The sequence below is a fragment of the Gregarina niphandrodes genome, assembly GCF_000223845.1.
Source record: "Gregarina niphandrodes unplaced genomic scaffold scaffold00002, whole genome shotgun sequence".
In the NCBI taxonomy this organism is placed as follows: Eukaryota; Apicomplexa; class Conoidasida; order Eugregarinorida; family Gregarinidae; genus Gregarina; species Gregarina niphandrodes.
In genome coordinates this window covers 137,981-152,564 of record NW_011645774.1, presented here as the reverse complement: position 1 = coordinate 152,564, position 14,584 = coordinate 137,981, and the positions used below count along the sequence as shown (strand labels likewise).

Sequence of the window (14,584 nt, the reverse complement as noted above, 5' to 3'; positions counted from 1 at the left end):
CCAAGACTGTCACCCCCCCCCAAACTGTCACCCCAAATTGGCTGCCTCGAACCAAGCTTACAATTCGGTCTGTTGGTATGCCCGTATCGTGACTGATCCAATCCTTGAGTTCCAAAATGTTCGTAATGTTCTCATGATCTTCAATCAAGAACTCCTTCCCTCGCCATCTGTACCTCATGACAATCTATCAGACCCAATGCTCGCTCTCAATGACAGACAAAAAATATCGTTCCGAAGAAGGACCGCTCTCCCTGTCCGGGTTCGGCTCCCCTCCCCCCCCAAAGAAGCCCCCCGCCTCCCAGATGTTTGAGGTTGTGGTTGCGGTTGGTTGTGGTTAAAAAGACTACTCCTCATCATCCTCAACTCCCTCGTCAACCACATCCCCATCGTGTTGGTAAGTCGCATGCATCCTTCGATCCATCGACATGGCGCCGACCACGTTCTGCAGAACAAACTGGATGTCCAGAAGGCCCGCCAGGAATGGCACATACTTCTTTCTGTTAGCAGCGATGACAGGTAAGCGACTCGTACGCGCCCCGTCCAGCATTGAAGTCACCACCGAGCTCGCATCCTTGTTATCCGTAGCACTCTCTATAATTGCCCGAGCCAAGCCAGTCAACATCGACTCAGTTTCGGCATCAGACGCCGACTTGGGTTCTGCCGACTTCGGCTCTGCCGACTTCGGCTCTGCCGACTTCACACTAGAATCCGAGTTTGTTTCTGGCTCCGGGACACTGGTCGGTACCTGCTCTTTTTCCGCCACGACGGCGCCACCAATGTCCACCCCGCTCGCGTGCGCGAGAGCTACCGACCAAGTCATTTTTATGATCACACTGTTGTCGCTGTTCACACACTTCATGTCTTTTTTGTGTCGAAAATAATCGCCCCAGGGCCACCTCCAAGACCACCTCTCTGGCGTGCGTTTTCGACACACCGAGCTCACATGTGCTTTCGACACACCGCACAGCGAAGCCACCGGCGGCCTAGTGCACAACAAACCAGTGCGCCTGGAACCTGGCCCCCTCTCCACCTTCTTTCGCGATGCGCTCTGCACCCTAAACAGTTTTTGCTCATACCAGTGTTGTCCAACACAACCCATATTCACACCAGTGCGCTGTTCGATGTGGCGCTGTCCGATCTGGTGTGTGGTACCACAAAGGCTACTTTGGTAAGGAAGTGAACAACTTGGCAAACGAAACTCTCTGTTTTTAAAAAGTCAGCTACCGGCTGGAAGGCCCTGGCGGAAACCCTTCTCGTTCCAGGATCAGTTTTTTCAACGGAAACCAGGAAGAAGCCGCGCCCGGCCTCTTGAAAGCGGAGCGACTGACCTGTGTCGAGGGTTTCTGGATCGGGACCTCTTGCATCATGACATCCTGGATCGTGGGTTCTTGAGTGACGACACCTTGGACCATCGCGTATGGGGCCGTCGTTTCTTGTGTCGCGTCGCGGGTGTCCATGGCTTCGTGAACCTCCGTGGTCTGGTGAAGCCTGCCTTCTTGTTCTTCGGACGGGGCCAGTCCTACGGGCAGTGTCGGTTCTACGGACGGGGCCAGTCCTACGGGCAGTGCCGGTTCTACGGACGGGGCCAGTCCTACGTACAGTGCCGGTTCTACGGACGGGGCCAGTCCCACGGGCAGTGCCGGTTCCACGGACGGGGCCAGTCCTACGGGCAGTGCCGGTTCCACGGACGGGGCCAGTCCTACGGGCAGTGCCGGTCCTACGGACGGGACCGGTTCTGCGACCAAAGGCGTTTTTTCCAAGATATAACCGATGAGGTTGAAGTCGTTTGGGCGTGACTCACGGAGTCGGAGTTGTCGTCTGCAGAGTGCGGCCAAGTCAGCGAATGCTTCCTGGCCAAGAAGTTTCTCCAATGAGACCGTAATGGTAAGAGCGCGTGGCGAAAGCCACACGGATTCGTTCGGTTTTGAAATCTGGCGTGCGATTGCCCATTGGGTCCAGTGCAAAGCGACGGAAGCCGCTTGTAGTTGTTTTCTGGATTGGGTAGATCCCGCGAGCCGTCGCATATTATGAGCCAAACCCGTGCGGTAGACCCGACCTCGGTCCGCAAACTCGTCCGTGACCTCGACATGAAGCAGGCGAGTCAACAAAGGCATCTGGCGTGCGTCTATGCATTTGTCCATCAGGCAGGCCAGTCGCCACGCATCCGACAACCCTTCCTCGCCTCTCGGTAATGGGAAGTTTTGTAACAGCCTCTCCAATCGCTCCCCCGCCAGTATCGTGCACACGCGTACAGACAAGCACGCCCACTGCAAAGCACAGTCCTCATACAAACCGAGACCGGCTTTGTTGTAGTGGTTCTGTAGTTCTTGTTGGATGACGACAAGGAGCTCCGTTTCCGCCATCTCCAGAAGTTCTCGACAAGGCCGTCGCGTGGGGCACTCCTCATCCATGATGCGCTCCAACACCGGATCCACAGCCCGCTCCCCGGTCGCAGGTCGCCCGCTCTGGTCCATGCCGGCGGGCGGAACCAGAGGTTGATTCTCGACCAGAGGTTGGCTCACGGCATGTAAGTCTTGTTCCAGTTCACGCACCTTGTGTTTGGCCGAGAGGAGGAGGAGATACTTCTTCACCGCGGTGTGCCGCAAGTTGCTGTGCAAGGGCCCCATTTCCTCCCGCACTGCTTCCACGTCCTGATATGCCGCAACTAAATCGCGTTCCAGTCCGCTTTTGATCACTTCGTTGATGAACTGCGCTGCAGCCGCGCCAGATGCAGCTGGGCCAGATGCGGTTGCACCAGATGCAGTTGGCGCCCGCATAATCACCGTCGGCCTCGACGTCACAACCGGACACTTGCTGTCAGGAAGCTTATCATCCGAAGACTTATCGGCGCCGAGACTGCCTCCCTGCACCGCCAACACAGGGAAAAATGCCAGTAAACGCACTCCTCGCGACTCGCATGCCCCACTCCTCATGCCCGGCTCAGCGAAATTAATTACCCAATACCCGCCCGGTTCCGGTGGACGACAAACGCTCAAACTAGGGAAGAAAAAGACCCCGCCTCGGAGCCGGCTCGGTCTGTGGCGGCTCGTTTCACATGAAGCTATCCGACTGTCTACTGCATCTCGCAGATTGCCGTTTCTTGAAAGGCAGTCGACAATCCATACCGTCATCATTTCCACAAGATCGTTTCTGTGAAGTTGTACACACGTCCGTGAACACGACCGGGTCGACCGTGTTCGCTTTTGGTACACTGTGTGCTTTTGGCACACTGTGTGCTTTTGGCACACTGTGCGCTTGTGGCACACTGTGCGCTTGTGGCACACTGTGCGCTTGTGGCACACTTTGCGCTTGTGGCACACTTTGCGCTTTTGGGACGAGTGGCGGGTGGGAGGTGATCTGCTGGGTGCAAATTGAGAGGGACTTGACTTGTTGGGATAGGTCGACGATCTCATCAAGTGCCTTTGTAACGGTGTTTTCGTCTGCGAGAGAAGGGCAAGCATGAAGGGGTTCGAACTCGTTGCCTTGAGTCGTGATATCGATTTGTTTCTTGGGATGCGTGTTAAGTAGTTGACGGTTGATTCCGATGGCAAGGAGGAGTGTCTCAGGTGGTTTGATACAAAGGGGGAGGTCACGGAAGAGACAGGCGCACATGGCAAGGTCGGGGATGTGTTCGGGGACGGCGAAACGGGTTCTACACATCGAGAGCAAGCGTGAGAATACAGATACTCCGAGTGTGCGTTGTAGCCCGACCGCAAACAACATAGCGCGTGTGGTCATGTATCTCCAGGAGGGGTTCACATCACGTTGCTTTAAAGCACGTTCGACACATGACCAAACCACAATTTGATTGCGCACACGCTCGTCGGTCGGCACGAGTCCAATTACTGGCGCAATACCGTAGGCGAATATTCGGCGCTTATCACGAAACTCCGGGTGTTCGTATCCGTCCGCTCCGAAATTCGGAATGAGTAGCCTGGCCAAGATGCCTATTTGATGCGGCTGCAAAAATGTGCGAAAGACACACCCCAGACGCCATGAAGCGCTTGCCGTCGCCGCAAACGCAATAGACGCATTTGTGCGCCCTCTGACATGCGCGTCGTCCACAAGGTCCGGACGCCCGCGTGAGGCTAAAATGCCATTGGTCGTAGGCGCATATCGCGACAACAATTGAGCCAATCGCCTCCGCTCAAACCGACGTGTAACCAGTCCCGCTAAACACGCCCAATTCACCGCACTCTCCGAGTAGTCCGGCTGCCGTCCCGTCTTCTGCAACCTCCGCGCGAATTTGTTGCTTAACAATACGTTCACGTTCTCCATCACGTACTCTATCGGCTCCTCACCCGGTATTACAGGACCCTCCGACAAATCCATAGCCTTACCATGCGCAATTCTATCGGCAGCCAACACTATTGGGTCACCCACCATCGGGTCCGAACGAGCAGCCAACGTCGCAGCCAACTCACGCTTCAACTCTTCCCGTCTCGCCTTCAGTCTACCCCAATCAGCGACACTCGCCCCCGCGCTGTTAACCAATGCTCTCTTCGCCGCCGCCACCAAGGCCTTGTCCGCTGCCGCCAACTCGTGCCGCTGACAGTCCTCAACCATAGCCAGATATTCACATCCCGGCGTCAATGCCTCACCTGCCACACCCGGCCAGATCTCAGCCTCACACGAACCATCTGTCGCAACCGTAGCCGCCGCCGGAGCCGTAACCGTAGCCGCCGCCGGAACCTCCTCAATGAAAACTTCGTCGCGGTCCGTTACCTCCTCGCGGTCCGTTACCTCCTCGCTGTCCATGACCTCATCGCGTTCCAGAATGGTCAGGACCGCCAAGATGCACGCCGTATATCCCAGCTGCTTTGCACTGCGGTTGCACCGCATCCTTCCCAATAAAATCCACTCCACCCCGCGCCTGCCTACTCAATCCCCCCTCCCACGCGGCCGCCGCCTTCTTCTCACGCGGCCGCCGCCTTCTTCTCACGCGGCCGCCGCCCTTATTGCGAGACGAAGGACCGAATACGGCTGGACCTGTCGGCACCAAAAAAGACCAACAGAGCTGCGCGCTGGCTTGGAACCGTGGTTAGTCGGATAAGCACCGAGCGAGTGCCCGCTTCTTGAGCGGGAGCTGACTCTGTTCGGCGGACACATCGGTGCGACGTTTTTGCCGCTCGGCTTCAGGACGAGGATCGGGTGCTGCGGTAGGAATCCGAGTCGGAGCTGGAGTCGGAGCTGGAGTCGATAGGTCGTGTTGGTTGGGGTAGAGTAGGCGCTGCATTGTATCGAAGTTTTTGTCGAGGGCGGCACAGGTGTGGTCTGTGAGGTGTGTTAAGGGCACATTGTGTTCGTTGAAGAAGGCTTCCAGCGTTCTAGGTGGGATGACGATGCCTTGGAGGAGACAACCGACTAGGCAACGGTCTGAGAGTAGTATGCGGGGTGGGGCGCCGGACCGTTTGCGCCAAAAGGTCGCGACTCGGCCAAAGACTGCATCGCCCAAGACCCGATGGAAAACGACTGTTAGAGCGAGACGACTGGAAGTCAATTGACACCAACGACATCGGTTCTCCGTACCCAGACTTTCCACACCAAAACACGACCCGACACGACGTCTGGGCTGCGCCGCCTTCCGTAACCATTCCGACAACTGACTCGCCGCCAGCACACACGTGCGCGCGTCTGACGCACACGGCAACTGCCTAAAATTCGCACCCACCCCATCATAGTACAACATCCCTCGACAGTCCAACGCATCGCTGTCCTTAACACCTAACGATGAAAACAACCTCACCGTCCGATACGAACGGGCCTTCCGCTGCAGCAAGCAACCTAACACCCACTCGTCCGACATCTCTGGGAACACACTCAATTCACTTCCGCAAGACACGTCTTCTCCTGCAGGGGCCGAGTCTTCTCCTGCAGGGGCCGAGTCTTCTCCTGCAGGGGCCGAGTCTTCTCCTGCAGGGGCCGAGTCTGAGTCTGCTGCTCCTGCAGGGGCCGAGTCCTCATGGGGCAAAACCCAGGCTCGCTCTTTCACCTCATAGGAGGCCACCAGCCGGTGTCGCAGCCGCGTGAAGGGGGCTTGTAACCCGGCACGGCGCAGTGCCTCGCACAAAGACCCGGCAAGCCAAGCCCACTTCCAGCCACAAGAGCTGAAGACGGGAGGCGCTGTGGGCCGTCGCGCGAGCAACCGAGTCCTTTCACGGTCCGGTCGGTCCAGAAACCGGTTCAGCCATCTCATCAACCATGGCCCGCGTTTCGATAGGAATCGAAACGCCGATTCTTCAAACCTCGGACCAGCTTCGGCAGACACGTATTCCCTGATCAACTCGGCCACCACTGGCGTCTCCCTCGTTTCGCTGTCTCGCACCACGCCCGACGACGCGTCGCGTCGCGCCCGCAACAAGGCCGCAGGCGCCCTCTTCACAAACTCCACCTCCGTAACGGACGACGGAATCGAACCCAGGGGCTCGGAGTCCGGAGTTGCCCGTTTCTTTCGAGTTGCAGCGCGCTTTTTTGGAGTTGCTCCAGTTGGGTCATCGGCGTCCGGCTCCGGCGCCGCGGAGTCGGCGTCCAGGCCGGAGGCACCGAGGGCGCCGGCGACGTTGAGGGCGAGAAGTTCCCTAGTCCAGGCGCCAATGCGGCGGAGGGCGGATTCGAACTCGCGACCGTCGGGTGTGGTGTCTACGAGTCGTTTGGATGCCGAGTCGAGGAAGTGGTCGGGGACGCCGCAGAGCGTGGAGAGGGCACAGATTTTTGTTTGGACGAGGCGCGTGGCCTTGAGGAGGCATCCGACAACGGCCAGGTCCGAGAGCTCCCCGGTCGGCGGAGCGCGGGCGATGGAACGCCAGAGGGCTGCAAGTTCGGCGAACAGTTCGGGTCCTAGGCCGATTTTGACGGCGGAGGCTACGAGCATAGCACGTTGCGAGAGGGAGCGCCAAGTGCGTCCAGTGGGCGGTGCGGAGTGGAAGCCGGTGTAGAGCCAGTGTGAGACGAAGGAGGCCGCGAGCACAAGTCGTCTGGATTCCTCGGAGCGTGGCAGTCGCTGTAGGCCGTCGAGTCCGAACGCATACAGTCGGTCGCGGCCTCGGAATTCTTCTTCCGGGTGTAGGCCCACTCGCGTTGCAACCGTGGCGCGTTTGCCGTAGTATAGACGCGTTTTTAGCATGCACGCGAACCGCCAAGCCGCGGACCCCGCCGACACCAGGGGAGCGCGTGGATCTCGGAACCTCAACGCTTCCACGTCGTATCGGTCCAACAACCCTGCCAGTCGCTTCTGCTCGAACCGCGCACACGCCATTGTGCCCACCAACACAAGCGGCCAAGCACACGCCTCACAATGCACTGCCTCCTTACGGTACGCACTCGTCGCGAAACAGTCCTCAACTGACGTCATGAACTCCTCCTGCGGACCTGCTGGACGGCCTAAACCCAGAACTCCTCCTGGAACTGGATTGGGAGTTGGATCGGGAATTGGATCGGGATTTTTGTCTTGAACTGCGAGGAGGTCCTGACGGAGTTCCCCCCATCGTTCCGCCGCTTCGTTCACACGACACACGGTGGCTGCGGTGGCTGCGGCAATCCATGCCTTTCGCGCTTGCTGCAGCGACTCACGTGCCTCCGCCTCTTCGGCCGCCAGACATCGCGCAATCACACGCGTCACGAACCCCGCGGCCGCCACTTCGCGACACGGAATGCCCGCCAACACAGCCAGTCGCAAAGGCAATCCCCGTTCGCGACACTCACAAGGCTTCATAAACCCCTGCAATTATTCTAAAAAATAACCGGCTACCGCCCGCCTTGATCAGGAAGATTGAGTGCTACCTTGTTCTTCGGAGAACCCGGTGCTCGGATCGAGGTTCACGTCCCATGCATAACGACCTCTACATTACGACCTGTACGTCGCCCGCTTTTTGAAAGGAAGGTGCCCCTCCTGGACAGCCTGCCCCTCCTCGACAACCTGCCCCTCCTCCTCTTTGATGTAACATCTTCTTTTCCTGGACGTGCAGACAGCGGGACGAATATACTTACTTTTAAGAGGAACGTTTGCGGCAGCGATGGGATCGGCGCTCAGGTTCAGGTTCAGTGGCACTTCTGTTCCAGCTTTCATCTTTCGCGTGGCGTTGCCCGGGAGCTTGCGCGCCTCTTTCTGTCCAGCCTTCTGTCGACCGCGCCGGGCCGGCCACGAGGGGCCGGGACGCGTCAGTTCCGTGGCGCGCATTCGCCGGGTGACTTCGTCGATTGTCGCTTGCAGCAGATCGGTCGTCGCCCGAGGCGCGACGACTACGGGGTCGTCGATGACCAGGGCTGCGGGGTCGTCGTCGATGACGAGGGCTGCGGGGTCGTCGTCGATGACGAGGGCTGCGGGGTCGTCGTCGATGACGAGGGCTTCGGGGTCGTCGTCGATGACGAGGGCTGCGGGGTCGTCGTCGATGACGAGGGCTTCGGGGTCGTCGTCGATGACGAGGTTTTCGGGGTCCTCGATGGCCTCGGGGTCGTCGATGACGAGGGGGTCGGCGGGGTAGAGTATTTGATGCATGACGTCGAAGTTTTCGTCTATGACCGCGCAGCGTTGGTTGTTAAATTCTGCGGCGGGAACGTTGTAGCGATCGCAGAAGGCTAGAATCTCGTGACTGCGAAAGGTGACGTCTCGGATAAGGCAGGCGATGAGGCAGCGGTCGGAGAGGATGGTTGCCGGCGGTGCTTGGGTGCGTTGGCGCCAGAGACTCGCAAGCTTCGCGAAAGGTTCAGGACCCAGTTCGTGGAAGAGTACGGTGGTGACTCCGAGTCGAACGCGGGTGGCCGTATTCCAATGGCGGAAGTCAGGGTCCTGCCGTTTGGCCTTTTTACGTGTGGCTGGACGGTAATGTGCCCTGCATAGTAAGTGCCATAGCAACGAGGCAGCGAGCACGATGCGTCGTCGTGCTGGTGATTGCGGTAGCTTGCGGTAATGCTTGCCAAATGATTCACAATACAACATCTCCTTACACCGTTGCTCACCCTCACTGACCGAAACTTCCAGATTCGTTAACAGCAACTTGGGGTCCAGCGCCTGTGTGCTCCTCTGTAACAAACACGAAAGCAACCATTCGTCCGACACACCCGCCGACAACGGCATAGCCCCGTACTTCAGCTCTTCCAGCCGTTTCCTGAAAGGCGCCAACAAATGCGCCAGCTCGGAATCGAACCGCCGCTGGAGACCCATGCAACGAATCTTCTTCAGCAACGCCGTAACGTAACTGAACCACCGCCAACGACACGATCCCACCAAACCCACGCAGTGGCGCTCATTCACCCCGACTGGAGTCGACGGCACCAAGTTCCTCAAGGTAGTCAAGAACATCTTCAGCTTCGCAAAGTACTCGTTCCGGCCCGCCTCCGTGATCTCGGCCGCCACCGTCTCAGTGGCTTCCTCTGCAAGGTACTTTTTGACCAGTTGCATTGGTCCCGGCTCCGCCTGCGAGGCCGTGACGTCATCCCAGAGCCGCACGGGCGGAGCGACCGCGCGGGCCATCAACAGGTCGGTGGGAACTTCGGCGAAAAGCGCGTGTTCAACATCGTGCCGGCTTCCAACGGCACCTAGAGTGCGTGGAGTTCGGGTAGCAGCTATGGCGCCGACGGTGGCGATGGCGAGAATTTCTTTGGTCCAGCTGGTGACGAGGTTGAGGGCGGATTCGAACTCGCGGCCGTCGGGTGATGTATGGAACAGGCTACGTGGGAGTTGCTCTAGGAGCTTATCGGGGATGCCGCAAAAGGTAGAGAGGAGCGTAACCCCGTCCTTGACGGCCCGCGAACGCATGAGTAGACAGCCAACAACACCGTAGTCCGATAGTTGTTCAGGCGGTGGTGCGCGTGCAGCTGTTCGCCAGAGGGCTGCAAGTTGCGCGAACCAGTGCGGTCCAAGCGCGACGCGCATGGCTGCGGTCAACACAACGGCGCGGCCGGTCATACACAACCAGAAGCCCGTGCCGGATCCATGGGAGAGTGAGTGTTCTCGGCCACGGGAAAGTCCCGACTCGAGACGGTTGGAGAATGCCGAGGCAGCTATCATGAGTCTTCGCGCCTCTTCTGAACGCGGCAGACGACGCACCCCGGCCAGTCCAAAGGCGTAGAGCGTTGTGCGCCCGCCGAGTAGTTCCTCCAGCCTTACTCCCAACATATGTATAATTTTGCGCAGTTGCCGGTAAACTAAGTGTGTCTTCAACACACATGCCAACCGCCATAACGGAGACACACCCAGTCGCTCCGCGTCCACCGGCGAGATTACATCGTGCCGCTCCAGTAACTTCGCCAGCCTCTCCGGCTCAAAAACTTCGACTAATATCTCCGCCGCACACATCCACTGTCCGCTGCAGCTTTCACAATCAGGCCCCCTCTTCCGACGACACCAGGGATCAACTTCTTCGCATATCGACTCCACCATGTCCATTACATCCTCTCGTATCTTCGCACTCACACGGGGCACCCATACCTCTTCCTCTCTCAAGTAGCCCTCAATCAAACGCGACACAAACCCCGCTGCCATCTGCCTCCCCGCCGCCGGCCCACACTCCGGCTCACGCGTGTGCACACTCTCGCCACCCGATCCACTCGCCCGCTCTTCACCAGACGGGCCCGCCACGGCCTCCGTGCCACCCAACACCGCCGCAAACACCGCCGACGGCCTCCAGACCGGACATCCACAGGGTCGCATGGGCAGAATTTGTTTAAAAAAGAATAAATAATAGTTATACGACAGCGGCTGCACTCCACCCGGACTACACTCCGCCCGGACCACACTCCGCCCGGACCACACTCCACCCGGACCACACTCCACCCGGACTACACTCCGCCCGGACCACATTCCGGTCGAGACTAAACTCCGGTCGGGAACTCTGTCGGGCATTTGACCAACTTGATTTTCTTGTGCGACAGGACCGCAGCCACTGCGTCGTCGTAAGATCTCTTTGCCACCAGCTCGTGTAGGGCACCACTCCCGAGCGTACCTGACACACCCGGCGTATGGATAGTGGCGCGGTCCTCCTCATCGATAGTGGGGGTGTCCTCGTGGAGATTGGGGTGCTCGTCGAGCGTGGAGTAAGTCGCGGCAGGCGCGGTCTTCTGGGCGTTGTCAGCTCCTTTCATGGCGTCGGCCCTGGGGTATTCGGGAAAGACGGTGTCAGGGAAGAGGTTGTGGAGGACGCGTACGAAGTTTCCTTCGACTAACGCGCATGGGTCGAGAGGTTCTAGGTGTGCGTAGAGAATTCGGACTTTGGTGGCAAGGCGTTTCAAGTCCTTCCGTTGGAGGGCACAGTGGGTGAGGAGACCGGCAATAAGACATGCATCGGACATGACATTTCGACAGGGAGCGGCCAGACGTTGCCGCCATAGCGCAGCCAATTGGGCGAACACTGCGGGTCCGAGCCTGGCGTAGATTGCCGCCGTCGTAGCCATGTACCTGCGCGAAGTAAAGCCCCACTCGGCCCTGGAATTAGCCAGGTCCCTCATCACCAACTGTCCACGATACAGCCAACGGGTCACTTGCGAAACTAACAACAGTGTTTCCCGCGCACGCTTACGTCTTGGCAATCGCCACAACTCGTTTGCCAAATCCTGTCGGTATAGTGTCTGCGTGCACTGCAACTCCTCGTGCCCGTACAACTCCAATGCGTCCAGCACCCGAGATACCCACGTGCAATTCAACGTTTGTCGTAACACGCTCGCCAACAACCATGTCCTTGTCAATGCGTCCGACTCGGTCGAGGCCGACGTCGACTCCGGTTCCGCTTCGGGTGAATCGAGCACTCGAGCCTGTACTTGTTTCAATGGCGGCTTGTAAGCACCCACCCTGTGAGAAAGCAAACTCGACGGATCACGGAATGGTCCCACCAAACTCTCTACTGCCGCCGCGTCTGCCGTGTCACAGATTATTTCTGCCAACCGGAAAGCACGCCACGAAACGCCGTACCACGAAATCGGCTTCGTGCCCGACGCCACAAGCCTGGATCTAATCTGTGACAACACATCCGACAACTTCTTGCGTCGCCGCTCTTCCTCAGTTCGATTACTAGGCGGCCGCACCCGGCCCTGGACCGTGGCGTGGCCCTGGACCGGGGCTTGGCCCTGGACTACCTCTTCTTCTTCGCGCAGAAATTGTTTTGCGAGGTCCGCGCAGAGGTTGGCTGACATGGGGTGCTGGTGGCAGCAGAGGCAAAGCTTCTGTGGGCGCAGGAGGAACCAGCGGTCGCAGACGGTGTTGTCCGGGAGGGCAACCAAGCTAGGTTGGTACGGGAATTGATCGGCACCAGTCGCAGGCCGCTCGAGTTCGCGGAGCACGGATTCGAACTCGGTACCATCGCGTGTGCAGAGGACCCGGGAGCGTTCGCGAGGGGCGGTGTCTGGCAGGTTGAGCAATTGCCGGATGGAACCGACCTCGGCTCTCCGGATGTTAGCGCCCTGAAGCAAGTGTGCAATGATGCCAAGATCGGACAAAATCTGGGCGCTCGGCGCATGCGTCTTGTGTCTCCAGAAGTCGGCAAAACGCGCGAAGAGCTCGGGACCGAGACTGTGATACAAGCCGGCCGTGACGAGGAGCACGCGACGGGAGACACCGCCACGGAAGTCTGGGACGGCGCGCGAGAGCCATTGCGTAGCCTGGGAGCACACGGACACAAGTTTCCTGGCATGTTCAGAATCGGGGAGTCGTGTAAGGGCGGGTGTCCAGCCTTCTCGGAAGACCTTGAGCGTACTGCGGAATTTAGGCGAATCTTGAAGACGCAGCACACGCAAAAACGAGCCCATACACACCGACGCACTGCACCGCATCAATGCTGAAGACAACAACCACATCGGCGACTCAGAATCCACCAACGACGCCCCATAAACCTCCGTCAACATTGCGCGCAGCGTCTCTGGTGCGACACGTTGGCATAATATTGCACCCAACGACAGCCACTTCCACGAACAGAAGGTTAACCGCGGCCGTCTTCCTCCTCCCCTCTCAATCCGGCCGGCCCGCGTTCGGGTTGGCGGGTGCAACACGAACCTGGTCAACAACGTTTCCAATTTTTGAGCCCGCACCCCCGACTGAGCCTCCCCCCCCGCACCCGATCGCCGCGGCTTCGACAAAGCAAGGTTCCGCAAATCGGGTGGGGGTCTGGACGAGCCTGGGTCGAACGAGGGGTCAGGGACGAACGAGGGGTCAGGGACGAACGAGGGGTTAGGGACGAACGAGGGGTTAGGGAGGTCTTCTGCGATTTCTACCTCATTGAGGACCCGAGTCCGTGCGTTTTCCTCAGCCAAACACCACTCCACTAAGTCCACCATGAAACGCGTACCAGCCGCAGCAACCGTCCCGCTGATCACTCTCACCGTACACTGACTGCACTTCATTTCCCACTTCCAATAAATTATTAAACAGACTACTCCCCTTTCACTATCACTGTCCACCACCACTGGGGGGGGTTGATGAGTCCCTCATATCCTACCCATATCCTGCGTCCCTCGAGATTAATTTTTACTGAGATCACTTGCATCGCCCGGTACATCACCTGTCTTGATAGCGGCAAACCAAGAGCTTTTCTGGCCGCAATATACCCGGCCATATGTATTGATTAACGGGCTGTATTAACCAAAGAGATTCATCTGCAAATATGGGGTAGCGGGCTGCGATATTTTCAAATATTTGTCCACCAGTAGGATCCATGGTATCCCTGGGAAATATAGTAGACAAAACATACGTCCCTTTTGTTCGCCGGTCCAACGGGATGGTCGTGTTATCTATCTCTGAATACACAAGACGCTACAGACATTTGTATGGGTCACTCCCAAAGCTGTACTCAGCTCTAGGCTTGATCTGCTCGCTGTGTGTGCTCGCTGTGTGTGTGATCATCATCTGGTCCGGCGCGTCTTGTGCCACTACGGTGGTGTCGACTGACGGTAGCTAATGGATGACCTGCGCTTCATCAATCTCTCTTGATAATGACAGCGCTTCTTCGTTCCGGATCCACAGCAGTGAATTTATTTATATCTGACCAAAATCAAGCCCCCATTGGCAGTTCCAGTGGATCCATGCTAATGACAGGTAAAACTGTATTGGGGTCCGATAGGTCTGTCCGGAACCGGGACCAGGGGCTGAATGCGAGGCGAGACCGACTTGTTGCTTCCGCATGTTTACTGTGTATTCCAACATTCCCTTCGCAGATTAGGTGCCCTATATATAACTGGGGTTGCGATTCTAATACCGATTTGTCGCGGCCAACTTTTTCTATCGTGATTCGGTTCATCGTGTTTTGGAATACGGCAGGAGCAACCTTCAATCCAAATTCAAGAGCCCTCGAATTCCATAAAAGGCTGTCATATTAACCTTGGCAAAATATCCACCTTGAGGGATCCCCTGCAATGTATCCTGTATGCTCGTAGATGGTAACTATTCCCAACCAGGTGTGCATCCACTGAAATGTAATTACCGCAAATTCGCAACGGCTTGTTCGGTGTCATGCCTCGATCTTACTTCCGCTCGTCTTCTGGACCAAGTGTTTCAAATCTATGCATAAAATCTTGCGGAGAATTTTCATAAGTACACCATCAGCAAAAATGCGGAATATCTGAGTCTACATGAATCAAAGCCATGCCAGAGTGCTGAATGGGC

The 14,584-nt window shown here is 57.7% G+C and overlaps 4 protein-coding genes across 4 annotated transcripts; all 4 read right to left on the bottom strand.

Moving 5' to 3' along the window:
- Positions 1-343: 343 nt before the first annotated feature.
- GNI_011260 (hypothetical protein) lies at positions 344-820 on the bottom strand (the record flags this gene model as incomplete). The annotated part of the gene is made up of 1 exon (XM_011130503.1): positions 344-820. One exon carries the CDS (start codon positions 818-820, stop codon positions 344-346), a length of 477 nt encoding a protein of 158 aa, XP_011128805.1.
- Positions 821-3,051: 2,231 nt separating this feature from the next.
- On the bottom strand, positions 3,052-4,842 carry GNI_011250 (hypothetical protein; the record flags this gene model as incomplete). Its single annotated transcript, XM_011130502.1, has 1 exon — positions 3,052-4,842. The coding sequence occupies one exon, from the start codon at positions 4,840-4,842 to the stop codon at positions 3,052-3,054; it is 1,791 nt and encodes a 596-aa protein (XP_011128804.1).
- A 199-nt stretch (positions 4,843-5,041) lies between these two features.
- GNI_011240 (hypothetical protein) lies at positions 5,042-10,480 on the bottom strand (the record flags this gene model as incomplete). Its single annotated transcript, XM_011130501.1, has 2 exons — positions 5,042-7,635; positions 7,987-10,480. The coding sequence occupies 2 exons, from the start codon at positions 10,478-10,480 to the stop codon at positions 5,042-5,044; spliced, it is 5,088 nt and encodes a 1,695-aa protein (XP_011128803.1).
- A 329-nt stretch (positions 10,481-10,809) lies between these two features.
- On the bottom strand, positions 10,810-13,326 carry GNI_011230 (hypothetical protein; the record flags this gene model as incomplete). The annotated part of the gene is made up of 1 exon (XM_011130500.1): positions 10,810-13,326. The coding sequence occupies one exon, from the start codon at positions 13,324-13,326 to the stop codon at positions 10,810-10,812; it is 2,517 nt and encodes an 838-aa protein (XP_011128802.1).
- Between the last annotated feature and the right edge of the window lie 1,258 nt (positions 13,327-14,584).